Below are 19,247 nucleotides of genomic sequence, written 5' to 3'. Positions count from 1 at the left end.
AAGGAGAGTGATTAGAGATAGGAGGTGAACCAGGAGAGGACAGTGTCAGAATGGCCAAAGGTGCTAAGGGTGTGCAACAGAAGAGGGTGATCAACTGTGTTGAAGGCTGCAGTTAGGTCAGGAGAATAAGGAGGGAGTAGTGGCCTTTGGATTTTGCAGAAAGATCATTAGTGACCTTGGATAGGGCCGTTTCAGTGCATTAGTGACCTTGGATAGGGCCGTTTCAGTGTAGTGGAGAGGGCAGAATCCAGATTAGAGAGGATCAAGGTGGGAGTTATCAGAAAGATAGCTGGAGAAACTGTTGTATACAAGGTGTTTGAGCGGTTTTGAGGCAAAAGAGAGCAGAGAGATAGGTTGGTAGTTGGATAGGATGGTGGGCTCAAGATTTGTTTTTTATAAGGATGGGCGAGACAAGTGCTATTTTAAAGGAAGAGGGGAAGATACCAAAGGAGAGAGATAAGTTGAAAAGTGGGCAAGGTGGGAGCATACTGTAGGCGAAAGGGATCTAAGGAGGTGGGAGGGAATGGGATCAAAAGGGCAGGTAGTTGGAGGAGAGGGTGTTAGTAGAGAACGGACCGCCACCCAAGGTGGGGCAAAAGGAGCAGAAAGGATGAAGGTTGGAAGGCAACAGGGGGTTGAGGTTGGGGGACTATGAGAGAAGTTGGAGATTTTATTTCCGATGGAATCTATTTTGGTGGAGAAGGTGGGAAGCAAGTGTCAGAGGAGAGTTGAGGGGAATGGGTTGGATACTAAATAGGCGCCGGGGTAGCACACCTATAATGAAGAATGCTTTGAAAAAACAAACAAACATTGTACTGACGTTACACCCAGCGCCTCCTTAAATGAACAGTGTAATTGCAATAATGACAGTGTCGCGCTGTATACTTACGTCATTTTGGCCGGACGGCCTCTTCATGTGCTGCATTTATGTGAAGTTTGTTTTGCAAGCTATCGGGGGAAAGCACTATCGGTAAGCCCTCCGTCGCTGTTCTCATGTAGGGCTAATTGCTGTGTCGGGGAGAAGTATATTCTGCAAGTGAAAGCTATAAATCATCTAAGTACTGTGCAGGAGTATGCAGGAAAGTTACTTCTTTTTCAGCACCATACATAGGTTACAGAAAATTGAGTGTAAATAGTTTATATTTTGCAATATAGAGATGGCCTGGTGCAGTAAGGAGGTGCATTAACCTCCCATGTATCCCAAGACCACACACACACAAAGTGACAAGGGGGTTACACTTGTATTCTACAAATATTGTATTTGTAAATGAACATTTTCTTTTTCTTTGCATTATAATTCAGTGATAAAATGTTACTACATCTAACATATTTTGTAAAAATTAGAAATTACAAAACAGAAATGGTTCAATACAGAGCACTCCAGTCCAATTCCACACAATTAATCAATCAAGACTAGCAGTGCTCCAAAAGCCAGGTGTTTTTGGAAAGTAGTTCTCATTTATACTGCCCATATTGGTGTTACCTATCTTATTATATCCTTATGTGACCGTTAGGTCAATCATATATAACTGTATATGCCAAAAATGCAATTGTCCTCCACTGGAACAATCTCTCTCCTATAGTCACTGGCAAAGTCCAGGCTGCCCCTCTATCAGACAACTTATAAAAAGAGAGTCTGTCCTGATTGACCAGTGATAAAATTGGACTTAGAATGGGATTACCACCATCTGTAGCGGACATTGAAAGCTTTCCAAAACACCATTTTGGCAACTGTACTGTCACTTGTTATTAAAATGTATTAAGCTTACTTACATCTGTCATATTAATCTGATGCAGAGTGATTGGCAGTGTAAGTTGTTGTCATAGTAAGTGTGAAATATTATAGCGTTATAATCTTTATTAAGAGAAGGCAGGAGAAATGACAGTTATTAACTTTATTAAGTCTGCACAAAACTTGAGCTTTTTGTACATCATACATTCCATTCTCACTATTAAGACTTACACAAAATAATAGCATGTAGAGAATTAACAAATGTTTGCATAATACAAAGTCAAAGATATTTCTCATTCACTATTTTCCTTCAAGTTAACCTCGTCTATTACCAAAATATCACAAAAACCCTTTACTTACATTTAAAGAAAAATTGAGCTGGTTAAAACAAGTGGTGACATTTGCATTATTACTTCTGTTGGTAAGATCCCTATACTTTTATCAACAATAAGAAGTTGTGATCTTAAGCTGCAGAACTTTGTAAGAATGCATCTGTCTAACAACGATTACTGACCTAATTCGGTTCAGTAACAGATATCAAGGAAACCTAGCCATAATCATGTGTCCTACAACAATATTTATTTTCTCTTTCAATCAATATAGCCAGTACTTATTTGCTAGTAGATATGAACTACTTCATTTAAATATTTTTCATGGCAATATTCCATTCAATTCATTTTCTTCTTGCTTTTGAGTTTACAAAACGCTTTCAAAATAAAATGTCCTTTTATGGAGGAAAGATGTTACTAATTTAATAAATATTCAAAGTCAGAAATAGGCTGCACTGGAACGCTTCAATAAAACAGATCAATAGACTTAATTTGTGACAATAAAGCAAACTTGAAATTAAAATAGCTTGTCTTGATTACAGCCAAGTTTCAAATGCTGTATGCTGGTTAACATCTTAAAACAAGGTTTAGTCTCTCCATCTGTGTCCACACTGTAAATTACAACATTTGTAAAATGTAGTCATTGGTTCATCGGCTGATCTTGTTTGGATCTGCATGAAATAAGCGCGTGGGTGTTCACATTTCGGACATGTTTCTGCAATTACACAAAAACAAATAGATGAGATAAAAAATACAAAAGATTAAATGTGAAAAATTCTTTCAATCACAAATATTTAGATTAGTTGCATGGTAAATTTAAATTACTGACCATATAGTCCACTTGTGGTATAACTGGACTACAAATCCTGTCTAATGATTCCAAGGAGTTTAAAAATAATGAGGAAAACACATTTAAACAATTATGGGGGAATTCAATGAACAGCGAAGTGCCACAGAAGACTTACGCGATGTGCTCCTGCGCATACTTTAGGTTAATATTAGTCAGTTAGCACAATGTTGAAATTGGATGTTGCGGTTTAGAGCACTGTTGAAATGCATTACACTTATTACCAGATAGCGCACACAGAATTCTCACTAATGAGATAAAAGTGACCACTATTCCTTGGTAAGCCATCCTCTTATCAACAGTGTTAGTCCATACTACCCAATGAGTATGTCCACTCCAGCCCCTTTGGGTAGTTGGTAGGTGGGTTCATCTGTCAGCAGAAGCCACTCTAGACATTTTGGAGGAACCAATTGTCTTTTCGCCAGTGGTTTTGTAAAATATGAGTTCGGGATTCTGCAGGCAGAAGTGGTGCCTGAGCAAGTGATGCAATAGTTACATGTCACTATGAATAGTGCTGCCGATTGCCATGACGAAGTTTACCTTTATTTGCCATCTATTTGCCATTTGTTGCAGCTTTTATTTTTCTATTAGAAATTATTATTCCACTTTGCTGCCACCTTCTGGTAATTTTTGGTATTTCTTGGTAGGTATTAGGTCTCTTATAGTGTCGGCTAATAACACGGATATTATAGTTTGGGTGGTGTTTTAAAGAGTGTGACATATATTGCAACACATTTTAATGTATTTTTGTGCAGACAACATGACTGGTGGTAACGAGGGTGTCATTAGAACAGAGAGAGGTCATTTTAAAGAGGATAACTTGTGTATGGGCTGTTTAGTGTAAGTATAAGTCATTTTTCCCATTATACATTTTTTACCTACAGATATCTATCCCTATCAATAAAGCTCCCGTGTCCGTTCTGCTCTTTTTGAAAATAAAATATGGATAAACATATTGCCAGTAGCATGTGGTGTTTCCCTACCAAATAGAAAACGTAAAAGGGGGCAATAAAGGATTTTCCCATTTACACAATGAAGCTATCCACAGTACTGACTTGCACAGGGGAGCTTCTGCTGAATCACTCAGAGAGCCACAGGAGGAGGACCCAATATACTGACTGAAATTACAGCCATCACTTAACTGAACTAGTTCATAGCCATCCAATGTGGAGCTCACTGTTATTTCAATCAGTGCATCTCCTACAGCAGCACAACTGAGTATGGCGTGAACTGCATTGTGCGAACAGCACTGGCTACTAGGGAAAAGGATGGATTGTGAAAAACTATTCTCTAAACACATTTAAACATTATCTGGGCTGGTTTAAAACAGAGATGAAAGACGCATTTGATACTTTCAAAGGTCAAGCCAAGTGGGTAACTTCACTGGAGGACCTGGTCAAGGACATAGTTTCATGACTCTAGTGAGGAAAAACTCAGGTCAATTACAATGACTGTGAAGAAGACAATAAACCTTTACTCATAACACACTAAGAACCTGATCACAGCAGTGTGTAAAGTGATGGCCTGACAATAAATTTTGTTTTTTTATACTTCCCAATTCATGAAATTGAATGGAAACCATCAGCGATATATTTTGCGATTGACCGGAAGTCTCAGGACTTGACCTGTAAAAGGGGTCTCAAAAAAAACATACACAAAAGAGTCATGTGACCCAATGCTAGGGTGGCTTCTATCCTGCTGCTGCTGAGCCTCTTGGCAAATTGCAATGTATATTGTGATTCGGATGAGGGTTTTCATCCCCTTTAAGGATAGAGGATTCCCAAGAAAAAGCCTGCAAAGTCCACAAAGTGCAATTCTGGGTTTTATCCAGTGGGCAAATTCAGTTTCTTATACCAAACCTAGTTTGTAATATCAGTTTTAAAACAATTACTACTCGACCCCTAGAGGACCTTAATTTTTGCTTTTCTTCTCTTTCTTTCCTACCTACCTATCTAGCAGGAATCCTGGTTTATAGGTTAGAACACAACATCCAATATGGATATCCTATCTATTAAATGAATGCGTACCAAATTAGAGACTATATTTAATTTGAAAACCTGGTCAGAACTTAGTCAGTTCTATCTTGTCTTCTGCAGTTTGGCTTAACCAGAAATACTATTATTATAAGTTTTTGCTAACAAGCCTGCAGAGGATTTCATGTTGATGCAGCTGTGGAAACAACTAAGTTTGCGGCAAGAATTTCAGCGTTTTAGCTAATTCAGTAAAATAACTTATGCAATGCATTTGATGCCAAAAATTGGATTTTTGTACTTACGTAAAATCCGTTTATCTTATTCCATTGGGGGACACCAGGGACATTGGGGTATAGAGTAGGGTCAGGGCGAACTGGCACTTTAAACTTCTGTTTACTAAGCCCTAGCTCCTCCCTCTCTATACCCCACTTCCTGTAAGCCACAGTTTAGGTATAACCAAGCCCACAGAAAGCGGAGATAGAGAGAAAACAGGAAGAGAATAAAATTAACAAAACAACAAACATTCTCATAACAACAAGACAACAACATGTCAAACAGTAGGAGAAATCAGAGCGTTAATGGTGGGCACCCGGTGTCCCCCAATGCACTAAGAGAAATGGATTTTACGTAAAATCCAATTTTCTCTATCCTCCTTTGGGGGACATTCCAAAGCTGCCTCACAGGAGGAAACGCTCAGAAGAAACTTGCATCCTTGGATGCAAACACATTAAACTTGTAAAACTTAGTGAATGTGTGTACTGAAGACCACGTGGCCGCTTTACACAGCTGTTCATTGGAGGCACCATGACGGCCCACCAAGGAAGCACTTACAGATCATGTAGAGTGTGCCCGGAGATTATCTAGGACAGGCACCCCAGCCTCACTATAAGCTTGACGGATAACCAGTAATCCACCTAGAAATAGACACCTTAGAAGCTGGCCAGCCTCTCTTGTGAGCATCATAGAGAATCAAAACATCCTCAGTCTTGCGCACCTTCTGAGACCTTTGCCCATAAATGTGCAAGGCTCGGACTATATCAAGATAACAAATAAAATTATAGTTATCTGAAGACGTAGGGGTAAATGTACCCCTTTAAATTTTAGCTGCAAAGACGACGGTCTCCCGCGAGATGAAAAAAACGGACTTTGATACATTTACCCCGTAGAATCAGTCAGGGCAGGAATGACAATGTCCCTATCTAGATGAAATCTAGACACGACCTTAGAAAGGAAAGAGAGCTTGGTTCGAAGAACTGCCCTGTCTTCATGAAAAACAAGAACAGGAGACTTGCAAGATAAAGCAGCAAGCTTTGAAATTCTGCGTGCCGCAGATGTGGCCAAAAGGAAAACTGTCATCCAGGTCAGAAATTTAAATTCCACTGTATTCAAAGGTTCAAAAGGCAGATGCTGTAAAGCAGGTCTGTCCAACCTGCGGCCCTCCAGGTGTTGTGAAACTACAAGCCCCAGCATGCTTTGCCAGTAGACAACCAGTTGATAGCTGGAAGGGCATGCTGGGACTTGTAGTTTCACAATACCTGGGGGGCTGCAGGTTGGACAGGCCTGCTGTAAAGCATTAAACACTAAATTCAAATCCCATGGTGCTACCGGAGGAACACATGGAGTACGCCCTAAATGAAAATTTGCACATTGGGTATGACAGCAAGTCTTTTTTGAAAGAAGACAGAAAGAGCCGACACCTGATCCTTAAGAGAACTAAGGCAAAATCTACATCCAACCAGTCCTGCAAAAACCTAAGTAACCTGGCCAAGTGAAAAGAAGAAGTATTACATCCCTTCTTTTCACACCAGCTAATATATGTCTTACAGACTTGATGATAGATTTTTGCAGAACCTGGTTTACGAGCCCGAAGCATGGTTTGCACACGTTCGGAAAAACCCTTAGCTCTCAGGATCATGGCTTCAACAGCCACGCCCCGTTAAAGTCAGACATTGTAAACTTAGATGACAAAAGGGACCTTGAGTTAATAGGTCTGGGCGTAGCAGCAACCGCCACAACTGAGCTCCTGCCATGGAAAGCACGTCGGTGTACCAGGCACTCCGCGGCCAATCCAGCGCTACTAGAAGAACTGGAACACCCTCATTTTTTACCATTTTTTAACACCCTTGGGAGCATGGCTACCGGTGGGAAAAGGTACACTAAGGGCTACCTCCAAGGGACAGACATAGCGTCTACAGCAACAGCCATTGGATCTCTTGTGCGGGAGCAGAAGAGGGGGGGACTCCAAGATGCCATCATGTCGACATCCGATTGACCCCATCGTTCCACCAACTGACGAAACACCTCCGGATGGAGGGACCATTCGCCCGGATGCAGAGTCTGCCTGCTTAGGAAATCTGCTTTCCAATTGTCTATTCCGGGAATAAAGATTGCCATGAGCGCCGGAACGTTAACCTCGGACCACTGAAATATCTTGTGTGTTTCCCACATGGCCATGGGACTCTTGGTGCCGCCCCGATGATTGAGGTATGCCACTGCTGTGGCATTGTCTGACTGAATCTTTACTGCCCTTTCCTGCAGCAAGTGTTGCGCGCTTATAAGAGCATGAAACACTGCTCGCAATTCCAAGACATTGATTGGAAGCTTGGATTCCTTCGGAGTCCAAAGACCCTGAAACCAAGCTTGAAGACAGACGGACCCCTAACCTCGAAGGTTGGCATCCGTTGTGATCAAATTTCAATTCCAAATTGAGAATTTGAGTCCCCTGGCGAGATTCTGTTTATGTAACCACCAAAGAAGCAACTGACGCGTTTGCGGAGACAGGCAGAATACCTGGCCCGCCAGATTCAGATGGAATTTGTTCCTTTGAGACAGAAATTCTAACTAAACTGCCATGCATGAAACTGAGCAAACTGGACCGCCTCGAAAGCCGAAACCATCTTGCCCAGAACTCTCATGCCGAAATGCACAGAGGGCTTCTTTGCAGCCAACAGAGATTTCACCATCTTCTGCAAGGCTAGAATCTTGTACTGAGGTAAGAACACCCGTCGTTATTGGGTGTCGAATACAAGTCCCAAAAAGATCATCCGCTGGGATGGGTTCAACGTGGACTTTTTGAAGTTCTAGAGTCTGGATGACTACCTTTTTAGACTCCACATCAGCATCCCAGGACTTAAGCCAGAGTCCGACGAGCTGAAATTGCAGAGGCAGAAATACGTGCCCCAATCAGTCCGGGTCCATAGCTGCCTCTCCTAAATAATCTGTCGCTCTCTGAATCTGCTCCACCTATGGAAGCAGTTCAGAGAACGGCCTGCCTGCCATAAAACCTTCAGACAGCTGTTCTGACCAATGATCTACAGCTTTGTTCCCCCACGCAGATGCCAAGGCAGGCCTCAAAGAGGCACCTGCTGCAACGAAAATGGACTTAAGGACGGCCTCAACATTACAGTCTGTTCCATCCTTAAGTGTGGCTGCGTTAGGAAGAGGAATAGTATTTACCTTGGCTAACCTTGCAACAGCAGCATCCACACCTGGAGGCGTCTCCCATTTAGCAAAAACTTCAGGAGGAAAAGGATAACACGACTGCAGTCGCCGAGATACTTGGAACTTCCTATCTGGGGAAGCCCATGGCTCTGACAACAAGTCTTCCAATTGGGAAGAAGCAAGGAAAGAGAAAGATTTATTTTTCCGGCGCGCAAAAAGACAAGCCAAGACAAGCCTCTGCAGCGTCAGGAACCTCTTCTTCAGGAAAATCAAGTACCTGACTCACAGCATGTATTAATTCCTCCACACTCTGACAATCAGAATGAACCTCCTCCACGACCGAAGTAGCATCCATGTCAGAATCCATCGCTAATTTACCCGCCTCCAGGGAACAACAGTCAGAATCTGACTCATTTCCCTGAAGGGGTGCCGCCACCCTCTTACGCTTACGTGATGAAGACGGTGCAGCAGAATGCAACATTCTCTCTAAATAGGAAGAAACCGAAACCAAACCCTGTACAGAGGATGCAAGTCCCTCTACCCAAGCTGGTTCTACAGACTCCGTCTGGGTAGAAACAGTCAAACCCTGAGTAAGCGAACAAGAACCCATGTCATTCACTACAGTGGAACGGAATAAGAAAATGGAGCGGCCACAGCCTGTGACCGCACCAACTGAGCAAGTTCAGCCACCGTATTGGAGAGAGACCGAGCCTAGGCAGGTTCTCCCGTATCTGAACTAGCAGCTGCTGTTTCACACGGTATGCTCTCTGAAGACTGACAGGCTGCGCACAGAGTCTTCGCGCCTGACTGTCCAGATGGTAACTTTAACGTGGCAGACAGCACAGGTGAAACTCAACATAGATGTAACACCAGCCTTACCACGCATGGATTTTCCCTTATCTGACATGTTAACAGATGGGACAAAACACGCACAAAACCAGGTAATAAACAGTGAACAAAACCCAATATAGATGACAAGCAGCACACAAATCTGAACAGAAAGTTAGCCTGCAATACAGCCCCACAGAATAAAAGACAAAACCTAGGAAAACAACCAACCCCCAACCCTTTAACTTACAGGACTCAGGACATAAAACGGGAGAAGCTGGAGCTATAAAATGGCTGCCTATTCTGGTGTCTGCACACAAAGGAGTGAGAGACCACCAAGGAGGAAGTGCAATAGAGGAAATACCACTCCCCCAGGGCCCAGCACTGGATTGGTAAGTGTCCAACAGGACAACCCCCTCAACCAATCCAGTGCCTAGCAGGGCTCACTATTTTAGTGACCCTAGCCTGATCCAGTCCCCTAGGCTAAAAATAGTCTTTTTTTTCCCCCTATAATGACTGCTCCTAGTAAGAAGCAGCCTGACTTAGGGGACATACTGCGATTTACTACCCCCCTCTCCCAGCACTGTGCTGGAAGAGGGTTTCACTTACCTGCTGCCATCCCTCCTCTCGCAGTGTCTGCAGTCTACTGGCTGTCAGATCAGGAGGACGGACACAGACTGCAGCGGCTGTGCCTGGCTCCTAGGAGGGCATCAGAACGTTGGGAGAGGGGTGGCTGGCAAAAGAGGCACCTCCACTGCACCGCCGATCCCCCCCTCTAGGCAGCGCACAGCTGTCCATGCTGCACACTATACACTTCTGCACCCTGTCATCCCGGGTCAGTAGGCATATCAGCCGCAGGAGTACTAATCGTTGAACCTGCAGGCCACGGGAAGGAACCGCTGCACTGGTCCGCCGATGCGGACTCCTCACATCAGAGCCGACATCCGGCAAGTGCGGGGGAGCGGTGATTGACAGCCGCATCTTAGCTCATTGAGCTGACGGCTGTCAGGCACAGAGGGAAAAAAAGAAAAAAAAACATATTCCGAACAAAATTAACAGAAGTGGGCTGCTAATTAGCCCATTCGCCGGGCAAGTACACTAAACTGAGGCTTACAGGAAGTGGGGTATAGAGGAGGAGGAGCTAGGGCTTAGTAAACAGAAGTTTAAAGTGTCAGTTCTTAAAGGAGGATAGAGAAATTTAGATTTGGTGTGGTGCTTGAACAACTCCTTGATAAAAAATACTGCAAAGAATGCAGGTATTCTTTCCCAGTATGAAAATTGTTTTAGCAAAAGGAACTTTTTTGGGACCTGTAGATACTACCCCAAGTCCAACTATGAAGCCAGAGCCGTAGAACGAAGAGAATATAATTCTGCACACAGTTAGTTAGAGACAGCAATTTAAACATTTCAATTAAGAGGTATTGTATTACCCAAGTTGTGCCAATGAGATATGTTGTTAGAGATGCCAAAGGCCAGACCCATTTCAACGCTATGGTAGTAACAGCCTGAGAAGTCAAAGTAGCACTGATCTTTAAATATTCCCAAAGGTGGCAGAAGTCAATGCAAAATACGCCAGTTTCTTGACTTTCTATAGGAAGGCTTCAAAATATGGATCTTAGTCCAGCTACTCAGAGTTCAAGTAGTCTCTACAGGAGTTTTCAAAGTGTTAGCAGATTTTCCGCAAAGTGATAGGCAAGATCAGACCAAAAGCAGACCTCAGGTTTCTTTGTGGGATTTAAACTTGTGTCTTAAGTTTATTAATATTATTCCTCATCTCAAATTAGTATTTTTTGCTACAATTACACTGGCTATGAGTCATACGGTAAACTTTCATATAGTGATATTCTCATGAAGATTAAAAATACTGTTTTCTTTACCCTTCCCCTTATTTTTTAACCAAGATGGTCACCAATCTCCCTGAAATGTCCAGATAAGTCCAACTTCATTTTTTCCCCTCACCACAAAATGCGAAATAGAAAATGTTTGGTTTTGATTTTCAGAAAAGCTTACTGTGCGTTGCAAGAGGCCATGCAAAGGATCATAAGTTTTCAAGCAGACAGTTTCTAGATGGATTACACAACCAACTTGTTAGCATATCAAAGAAGTATAAGTGTGTCTTTAATTGTGGTGAGAGCTCCTTCTACAAAGATGGTAGCAGCAACCAAAGCTGAGAGTTAAAGCATCCCTAGGTCAGACGTGCAACGTGTTACCTGTTCCAACCTAATTAGCTATTATGAACTTGAAGAACAACAAATATTTTGCATTGTTACATTTATAACATGACCGTATCAACACAAATGTTACTTACCAGCTGTTGAGTCAACATTTTCCCATGCAGCAGAGCCTCCCAAAACATCATCAACTTCCTTAAGATTGGGATATTTTCTACTAGTGACCTAAGAGCAGAACAAACAACATAAAACAACAAGACATCAATTTTCATGAACAAGTGGAAATTAAACATTTGCAAGTGCGCAATGTTACTGAAGTTATTTCAACCTCTCTCACCTTCAATTAAAAGGAATCATGGGATTAACACATAGGACTCTGTGGAGCATACTGTACAGATTTACAAAAAAGTATTGTGCATACAGTTACCACACGAGCAAAAACTACATTAAAAAAAACCAACAGCTAAACAGAAGAAAAAAGTAATTAGTATAGGAATCAAACAAACATGACAAAAATCTAGGTCGATGAAATATATAGGCATTGGACCAGAAGACAAATGTAGCTTAGTGGCTGGACCATAGAGCATTAATAAGAACTTGTAGCTGCAGATGGAGAACTAAGTAAGAACTTGTGAACTATATTCCATTTAATCCCTTCACGCACACATTTGGTTTTAAAAATGTATATTGGTCACATTCAGACTAAATATTTTTTAAACATATCTGAAGCGTTCATATCTCCTAAATATTTAATTTAAAAACTGTTTGTAATGAAAACACTCAGAAAATAACTGAGCATTTTTCTTTAGGATACACAACTTACAGGTTTGGGAAAAGACCATTTCCATGTTACTGATGCTGTTACAGGAAAAACAAACAACCCCACCCCCCAATAACGTTTTGTTCAAAATGAAAAAAAAAAAGTCTGATGTAGCATTAGAACACAAAGAAAAATTATTGAGTACATCTGTTTTCTCAATATTATTATATGAAGATTTTTCCTGATATATGTCTACTCTTTTCTCCCCCTTGCATTTCTTTTTTAAAGTTGTTTTCTACACATTCATTCTTTTTGGTCATGTTTTACAGCAACATGTGAATGAGTTTTGCATTCCATAGGAAGTAATAAGATCAAAATTGCAATGTTATCAGGGAAATTATGTGTATGCTGCACTTTAAAAAGTGCAATGAAAGAAAAAAATAAATGCTTTGGAAGGGAGGGAAGGGGCATTCCAGTCTGCAACACTGTATTTAATAGACCAAGGGGTATAGTTACTAAACTGCAGGTTTGAAAAAGTGGAGAAGTTGCCTCTGATTGGTTGCTATAGGCAACACCTCCACTTTTTCAAACCCGCAGTTTAGTAAATCTAGCCCCAAGACTTTTAAAATTCAGAACAAAATGCACTAAAAATAATTTTAAATTCCTGAGGATTTTGTTCTAACACACTGGATCCTCTCACCTTTACCTTCTGTTTCACTATAGCAATTATTGCCTTTTATTTAGCCCTGTTTATGTTTTATTGTGTATAGGGATATATAATAAATGTTGTAATTTTTATGCCATTTAGCCTTGACCTGTTTTAGTGGTTTGGGTATCACATACCTTGCATTAGACACAATATACTAGTACCGAAATATCAAGCCAGTGAGCGCACAGGAACTTTTCTACTGTTCTAACATACAACTAGGGAGGGATCCCTAGTCCTGTCTGCAGCTCCTGCAACCATCAGGAAGTGGGCGCATAGTCCTTATCCTTTCTTTGCTATTTAAGAACATTTGCAATAATGTAACATTAATAGTGTAATTTAATACAGTTATACAAAGGTGATATCAAACAGACTTAAGCTTTATTTCAAGTTAACCTGGCACCAAGCTCTTGTCACAGAAGTGCATTATGCAAAACTGTAAATGTCACATGCCCAACTGTCTACCACCTTATAACCACCCTTTTCAGTACCTTTTCCATAAAATTAAACATTTCCATTGAGAGCCAGAACTGCCAGAATGAGTCAGCATCCTACAGCGACCTCTGCTGCTTGGTGTCTTAAGTGAAGCGCGCTGTGTTTTTTCTCCCTATATAGTGAATTCTGTTCTGCTACACAGATATGTTTTCTGCACTGTGTGTAGTGTTTTTTTTAAATATCTATACATATATATCATAGCTTTATAACTTAGCCATCCATACTGGCTGCCAGAATTCGTCTCCAAGTATTTTAGACAATAATTCCGAATGCCGGAATGGGGTTCAGAGTACTCTAACCATCCATTCTGGGTGCTCGGAATAAGGTTTTGTTTATATTAACCATCCATTCCGTGTGCTGGAATAAGGTTTTGTTTATATTAACCATCCATTTAGCAAAGTAATTTCAATTAGGCTGGGTACACACTACAGAAAATTTCTCCGGATGCCATATCAGTAACGATTTTACTAACGACTGAAAAAAAAAAGTCCTGATCAGCATGCCAATTCATGCGTACACGCTATACATGTTTTAAAAGATATTCCCTCAGATCTGTGCTCTACATCTGTCATAACCGTCGGCTGAAAAGATCATGGCTCTGTAAACTCTATGGAGATCCTGATCGTGAGTGCATACATACTGCAGAATTGGAAGGACATCATTCCATCGTTGAACGAGATTTTTAGTCCGGTTTTAAAATCAAATGTAACTATACGATGAGCTTTGAAACAATAATTGTTCATCGTTTCAGTGTACACACTAATGCAATATTGGGCTGTACAGCTGTTTATAGCGTGATTGGCACAATAATCGTCTGAAAACCCTGTAGTGTGTACCCATCCTTAGAGTGCTGGGAGAATATATTTTTATATCAAATAACCAATATCAAAAATATATCACTTTTACTTAGTACTAGCTGGCATGCGGATATTACAGGATTACCAAAACATTAACATAGAAATGAAATACAAAAAAATCATTACATATATATGTGCAACAATATAATGGTTAGAAGACAAAGATTGCAGTTTTTGTAAATGAAGTCGTTCATGTAACTTTGAATGCAAAAAGCATATTTTATGCCTTAAAAAACATACCCTAAGGCAGTGGTTCCCAAACTTTCTCAGTTCGAGGCACCCTTATGGTCACCATCATTTTTCCAAGGCACCCCAAAGCCAAACTAATTATCGGGTAGTCCCGTTTTTTAAATAGTTGGGTCAAAATGATGTAAGATGTATTTAGACCCCTTAACCATCACATTGTGCCCCTTCATCATATTACTGCGCCCCTTCACCATATCACTCTGTATCCCCTTCGCCATCTCACACACTGTGTCCCCCTCTTTGCCGTCTCACACACTGTGTCCCCCTCTTTGCCGTCTCACACACTGTGCCCCCCTCTTTGCCGTCTCACACACTGTGCCCCCCTCTTTGCCGTCTCACACACTGTGTCCTCCTCTTTGCCGTCTCACACACTGTGTCCTCCTCTTTGCCGTCTCACACACAGTGTCCCCCTCTTTGCCTTCTCATACACAGTGTCCCCCTCTTTGCCATCTCACACACTGTGTCCCCCTCTTTGCCATCTCACACACTGTGTCCCCCTCTTTGCCATCTCACACACTGTGTCCCCCTCTTTGCCATCTCACACACTGTGTCCCCCTCTTTGCCATATAACACACTGTGTCCCCCTCTTTGCCATATAACACACTGTGTCCCCCTCTTTGCCATCTCACACACTGTGTCCCCCTCTTTGCCATCTCACACACTGTGTCCCCCTCCCCTCCTTCAGCGTCTCTCTCTCTCTGTGCCCCCCATCACTCTCCGTTTCTTTACTTACCTTCTTCCTTATGTTCTGCTGTCTTCTTTCCTGATGTCCTCTCTGCTGCTGCTCCTCACTGTTACTGTCGGACGTGATGATGTCACGCCCAACAGTCAGTGAGAACAGTGAGGAGGATCCGGCGCTGGATTGGTAAGTTTTTTTTTTGTTTATTTTTCTCCGAGGGCAATAGCGGCACCCCTGTGACAGCGCAGCGGCACCCTAGGGAGCCGCGGCACACACTTTGGGAACCACGGCCCTAAGGTAATCAAGGCCTATTCCGGCCCCACTGCAACTTTTAGTGCACCAGAGAAAAATGTAAATAAAAACGCTTCTTTTTTTTTTTTTAAATAAACACACCTGGACACAACGCTCTTTACCCTACTTTATTACTCACCTAGATCAATCCTGACATCTTCACCCTAAACCTATAGATCCAAGGGGATCTTCTTGTTAAATCTATAATCTACATCCTGGTTAACAAAAAATAAATAAACATGCACAGATGACACAAACATCTCCACAAGGAGACCTGTCACAGCAGAAACCCTACTGTCGATGCCAGTCTGTTTATAATCGCCGCATTTCCCATGGCCTTAACTCTGAGCTAGCATACCCTATCACTTAAAGACAGCCTGGGCATGCTGGGGTCTGTAGTGCACCACAGGTAAAAAAAATTTTTTACTACTTTTATTAAACTTATTACCCTAGGTAATTCAGCCCCTGCTGAGCAGCCTACGGTACGGGGACCCCAAGCTGTGGGTTTCCATGCTAAAGTACCACTGGCGGAGGCTGGCAAAGCATAGTGATGGTTCTGGTAATTTGGGGAAGGTGGGGTGGGGGGGTTATGGTGCATAGCAAGAGTAGTCCTGGGGGTATATATACTAAACTGCGGGTTTGAAAAAGTGGAGTGTTGCTTACAGCAACCAAACAGATTCTAGTTATCATTTATTTAGTATATTCTACAAAATGACAGCTAGAATCTGATTGGTTGTTATCAGATCTCCACTTTTTCATACCTGCAGTTTGGTAAATATACTTCCAGGTGTGGAAAGGGTGGAGGGGCGTAGAGAGAGGAAACATGCAAGTATTGTAGCAATTATTTAATCTGGGAGAAAAAATAACTAATCCTGGGGTTTAGTCTATTTAAGGTTATGGGTGTGGTTTAAAAAAAACAAAAAAAACAGTCCTTGCTACATGTTAGCCTCCATACCAGAGAGGGGAGTGCATTTGACTTTAACAGAATTTCAGCATTGTTTGAAGCACAGATGTAAGTGTAGGACTTAAGCTGGGTACACACTACAGAAATTTCAACCAACTTTTTATGCCGAGCGATTTTACATGCGATCGATGTTCCGATCGCTCGGTCCATGAACTGCATACACACTAGCCTTGTTTAGGACGATAAAGGGAAGAGCAGACGTCCCTTTAGGGACTTTTTACAGCCATGTTGTCATGAGCAATAATTTCGGAAGTTTATACACACTACACAACGGAAACGAGATTGGAACAAAAATATTAAACGGTACGACCAACCAAATGAGGCGACAATCGTCCATTTGGGCAGACTTTCGACCATCGTGTCACTGCACACACTGACCCGACATTTGAATGAGCGGTCGTATGTCGACTGATTTAGCCGATTATGGATGAAAACTGTGTAGTGTGTACCCAGCTTTAGCAAACAGGCAAGTGGGAGGATCCGTGATGCAAGTTGCAAGCTAAAATGTTTTGAAAAAAATATGGACAAGTACATCATACATTAATTTTGACAGATCCATAGTGATTTGCAATAGTAAGGGCAAGCTTTACCAACTGTGTTTTTCATCAAAGCACCGTCCACTTTAGACGGCGATGTACTAAACGGATGATCACAGAAAAGGATGATCGGGATGATTGCCTGCAATTACATTTTCTGCCATTAGTTGGCACTAACTTTTTTTTTTTCAACAAATGCTTTCAATAGTGAAAAAGCAACTCTATTACACTTTAATAAATTGAAAATAGTAATAAATAAATTTAATAAAGTATGAATTCCACTTTTATATACATTTCTGTTGATAAAAAAATAACGTAACAATATGTAATAATTACAAATAAATTTACATGCATTGGGCAGCATGGTGGCTTCTGTCTTACAGCAATGGGGTCATGAGTTCAATTCCCGACCATGACCTGTGTGGAGTTTGTATGCTCTCCCCGTGTTTGCGTGGGTTTCCTCCGGGTGCTCCTGTTTTCTCCCACATTTCAAAAACATACTGGTAAGTTAATTGTCTGCTTTCAAATTGACCCTAGTGTGTGTATGTTACGCAATTTAGACTGTAAGCTCCAATGGGGCAGGGACTGATGTGAGCGAGTTCTCTGTACAGCGCTGCGGAATTAGTAGCGCTAAATAGCTGAAGATGATGCATTGATTTATTCTAGCAAAACAGCTCTATCATTTTTGTTTATGTGAAATTAAGGCCTTTTAAGCATAGATATGTACACTGTGGAGTGTTTTCTATGTGTTTCCAGTGGTACGATGGATATATCAAATAAATAAATAAACAAATAAATAAAAAAGATATAGCCATCTTCCTACTGGAAATACAGAAAACACTCCACATGATCATCCTAAGTAAATATAAAAGCTTTTTTATACAGAATTTAGAAATAATATATCACTACAGTATAATATTACACACTAAGGATTGTTATAAATACAGATTAGCCATATTATTTTATTATAATATGCCTGGTCCACACACAAGACTTCTCACACACATATATATATATATATATATATATATATATATATATATATATATATATATATATATAGTACTTCATACTGTAATTCACAGTTTTTAGTTTATTCTGATACCGAGTGTTGTGGAGGTGAACTGCAGGTGATCATCCCTTTAGTACATTCCCTTTAGACGTCTCCCAGACATTTTGGAAAACTAGGCAAGTATGCCGTAACAAGAACTTACACCCTACATTGACCCCTTGGGGTCACCTTCGTGAACAAGAGTAAATGGAGCATACGTTCCACCACTGCTCCCAACCATAGTTGCCAATTCCGTTTAGAACAAGACAAGTGGAATAGGGCTTGTTTTTTTTTTTTTGTTTTTTTTTTTAGAGTTGCAGGGTTTTTGGGCTTCAAAACACTTATTTTCTTTCAATAAACTTTATTGCTTTGTGTATAATAATGTTTCAGTGTAAAGGACGCTGCTAGTCTATTAAGTGGGCTTGACCTCATGTATACGAGAGAGAGAACGGGAGCTGCCTCGAGTTTACAGCTGCAAGACCGGCCTTCTGCCTAACAGCGCTGGTACTGCATTGGGTACAATATCTCTCATCCTGCACCTCTTTCAAAATCTGCAACTCCTTCTGAATCAGTGATATCCTCTGACTCTGCCCTACCTTCTGTCTTAGAAGATGAACCCATCATTTCTTTCAGCAAACTTTAGCGTTGGCCCCTCCTGATGGGAACCTGTCTGTGTTGTATGCAGTAGATAAAAAGAGTATGTATGTGACCAGACAGAGATAATGTGTGCAGTTATGTGTGTAAAGCTAGGGATATATTGCAGTGTACAGAGAAAACAAACTAAAGTGCAGCTATAACTCCTGCATCTTCATCTTTAGTTACTGTAACTGCAGAAAATGCTGCAGATCCCCTTATTATCTTGATATCTTGATATTTGTATCATAAATAAGAAATAATTAGTTTGGCTAATTTGTTTTTGTTTTTTTTAGGATTGTTTGGACTTATTTTTCATTTTAGAGTTGGCAACCCTGCTCCCAACCTCAGATGCAGTATCAATTTTCATGTTTTTAGCTAAAGGCAATGAGAAACTGGCCTAACCCTCAAGTAGAATTTTTCATACTACACATAAATACCAATATTAGTCGTTATTAAAGTGTAAAATGCTTCAGGTCACCAAGCAGCTGAATAGAGATAAAAACAAATGAGTATTTTAGAAAATTCAAGCTTTACCTTGCGATTAACGTTATGCACATAGGGACAAGTATTGCAGGCGAATCTATAACATTTCTGTCCCTCTTCCACAATCAGCACATTTCCACACGTTGGGCAGAACAGCAACATATTCACTCACTGTTCTTCCGCCATCAGTTCTCAGACGGTGACGTATTTCCGCCAGTACAT

General features: G+C 41.1%; 1 protein-coding gene across 1 annotated transcript; it reads right to left on the bottom strand.

Annotated features, from left to right (window-relative positions):
- Window positions 1-1,840: 1,840 nt before the first annotated feature.
- Window positions 1,841-19,214, bottom strand: POLR3K (RNA polymerase III subunit K). The gene is made up of 3 exons (XM_075181520.1): window positions 19,077-19,214; window positions 11,459-11,546; window positions 1,841-2,776 (listed from the first exon to the last, which is right to left on the bottom strand). The coding sequence occupies exons 1-3, from the start codon at window positions 19,185-19,187 to the stop codon at window positions 2,649-2,651; spliced, it is 327 nt and encodes a 108-aa protein (XP_075037621.1). The 5' UTR covers window positions 19,188-19,214; the 3' UTR covers window positions 1,841-2,648.
- Between the last annotated feature and the right edge of the window lie 33 nt (window positions 19,215-19,247).

Source organism: Mixophyes fleayi, chromosome 7 (assembly GCF_038048845.1).
Source record: "Mixophyes fleayi isolate aMixFle1 chromosome 7, aMixFle1.hap1, whole genome shotgun sequence".
NCBI classification, from domain to species: Eukaryota; Metazoa; Chordata; class Amphibia; order Anura; family Limnodynastidae; genus Mixophyes; species Mixophyes fleayi.
The sequence above is the reverse complement of the archived record's forward strand: the minus strand, read 5'-3'. Positions and strand labels throughout refer to the sequence as shown.

Excerpts from the sequence above, each read along its gene's own strand:
- POLR3K (XM_075181520.1), bottom strand. The coding sequence starts at position 19,187 with ATGTTGCTGTTCTGCCCAACGTGTGGAAATGTGCTGATTGTGGAAGAG. Across the intron at positions 11,547-19,076 it reads TGCATAACGTTAATCGCAAG|GTCACTAGTAGAAAATATCC; the intron begins GTAAAGCTTGAA and ends TTCTGCTCTTAG. Across the intron at positions 2,777-11,458 it reads AAATGTTGACTCAACAGCTG|AAACATGTCCGAAATGTGAA; the intron begins GTAAGTAACATT and ends GTGTAATTGCAG.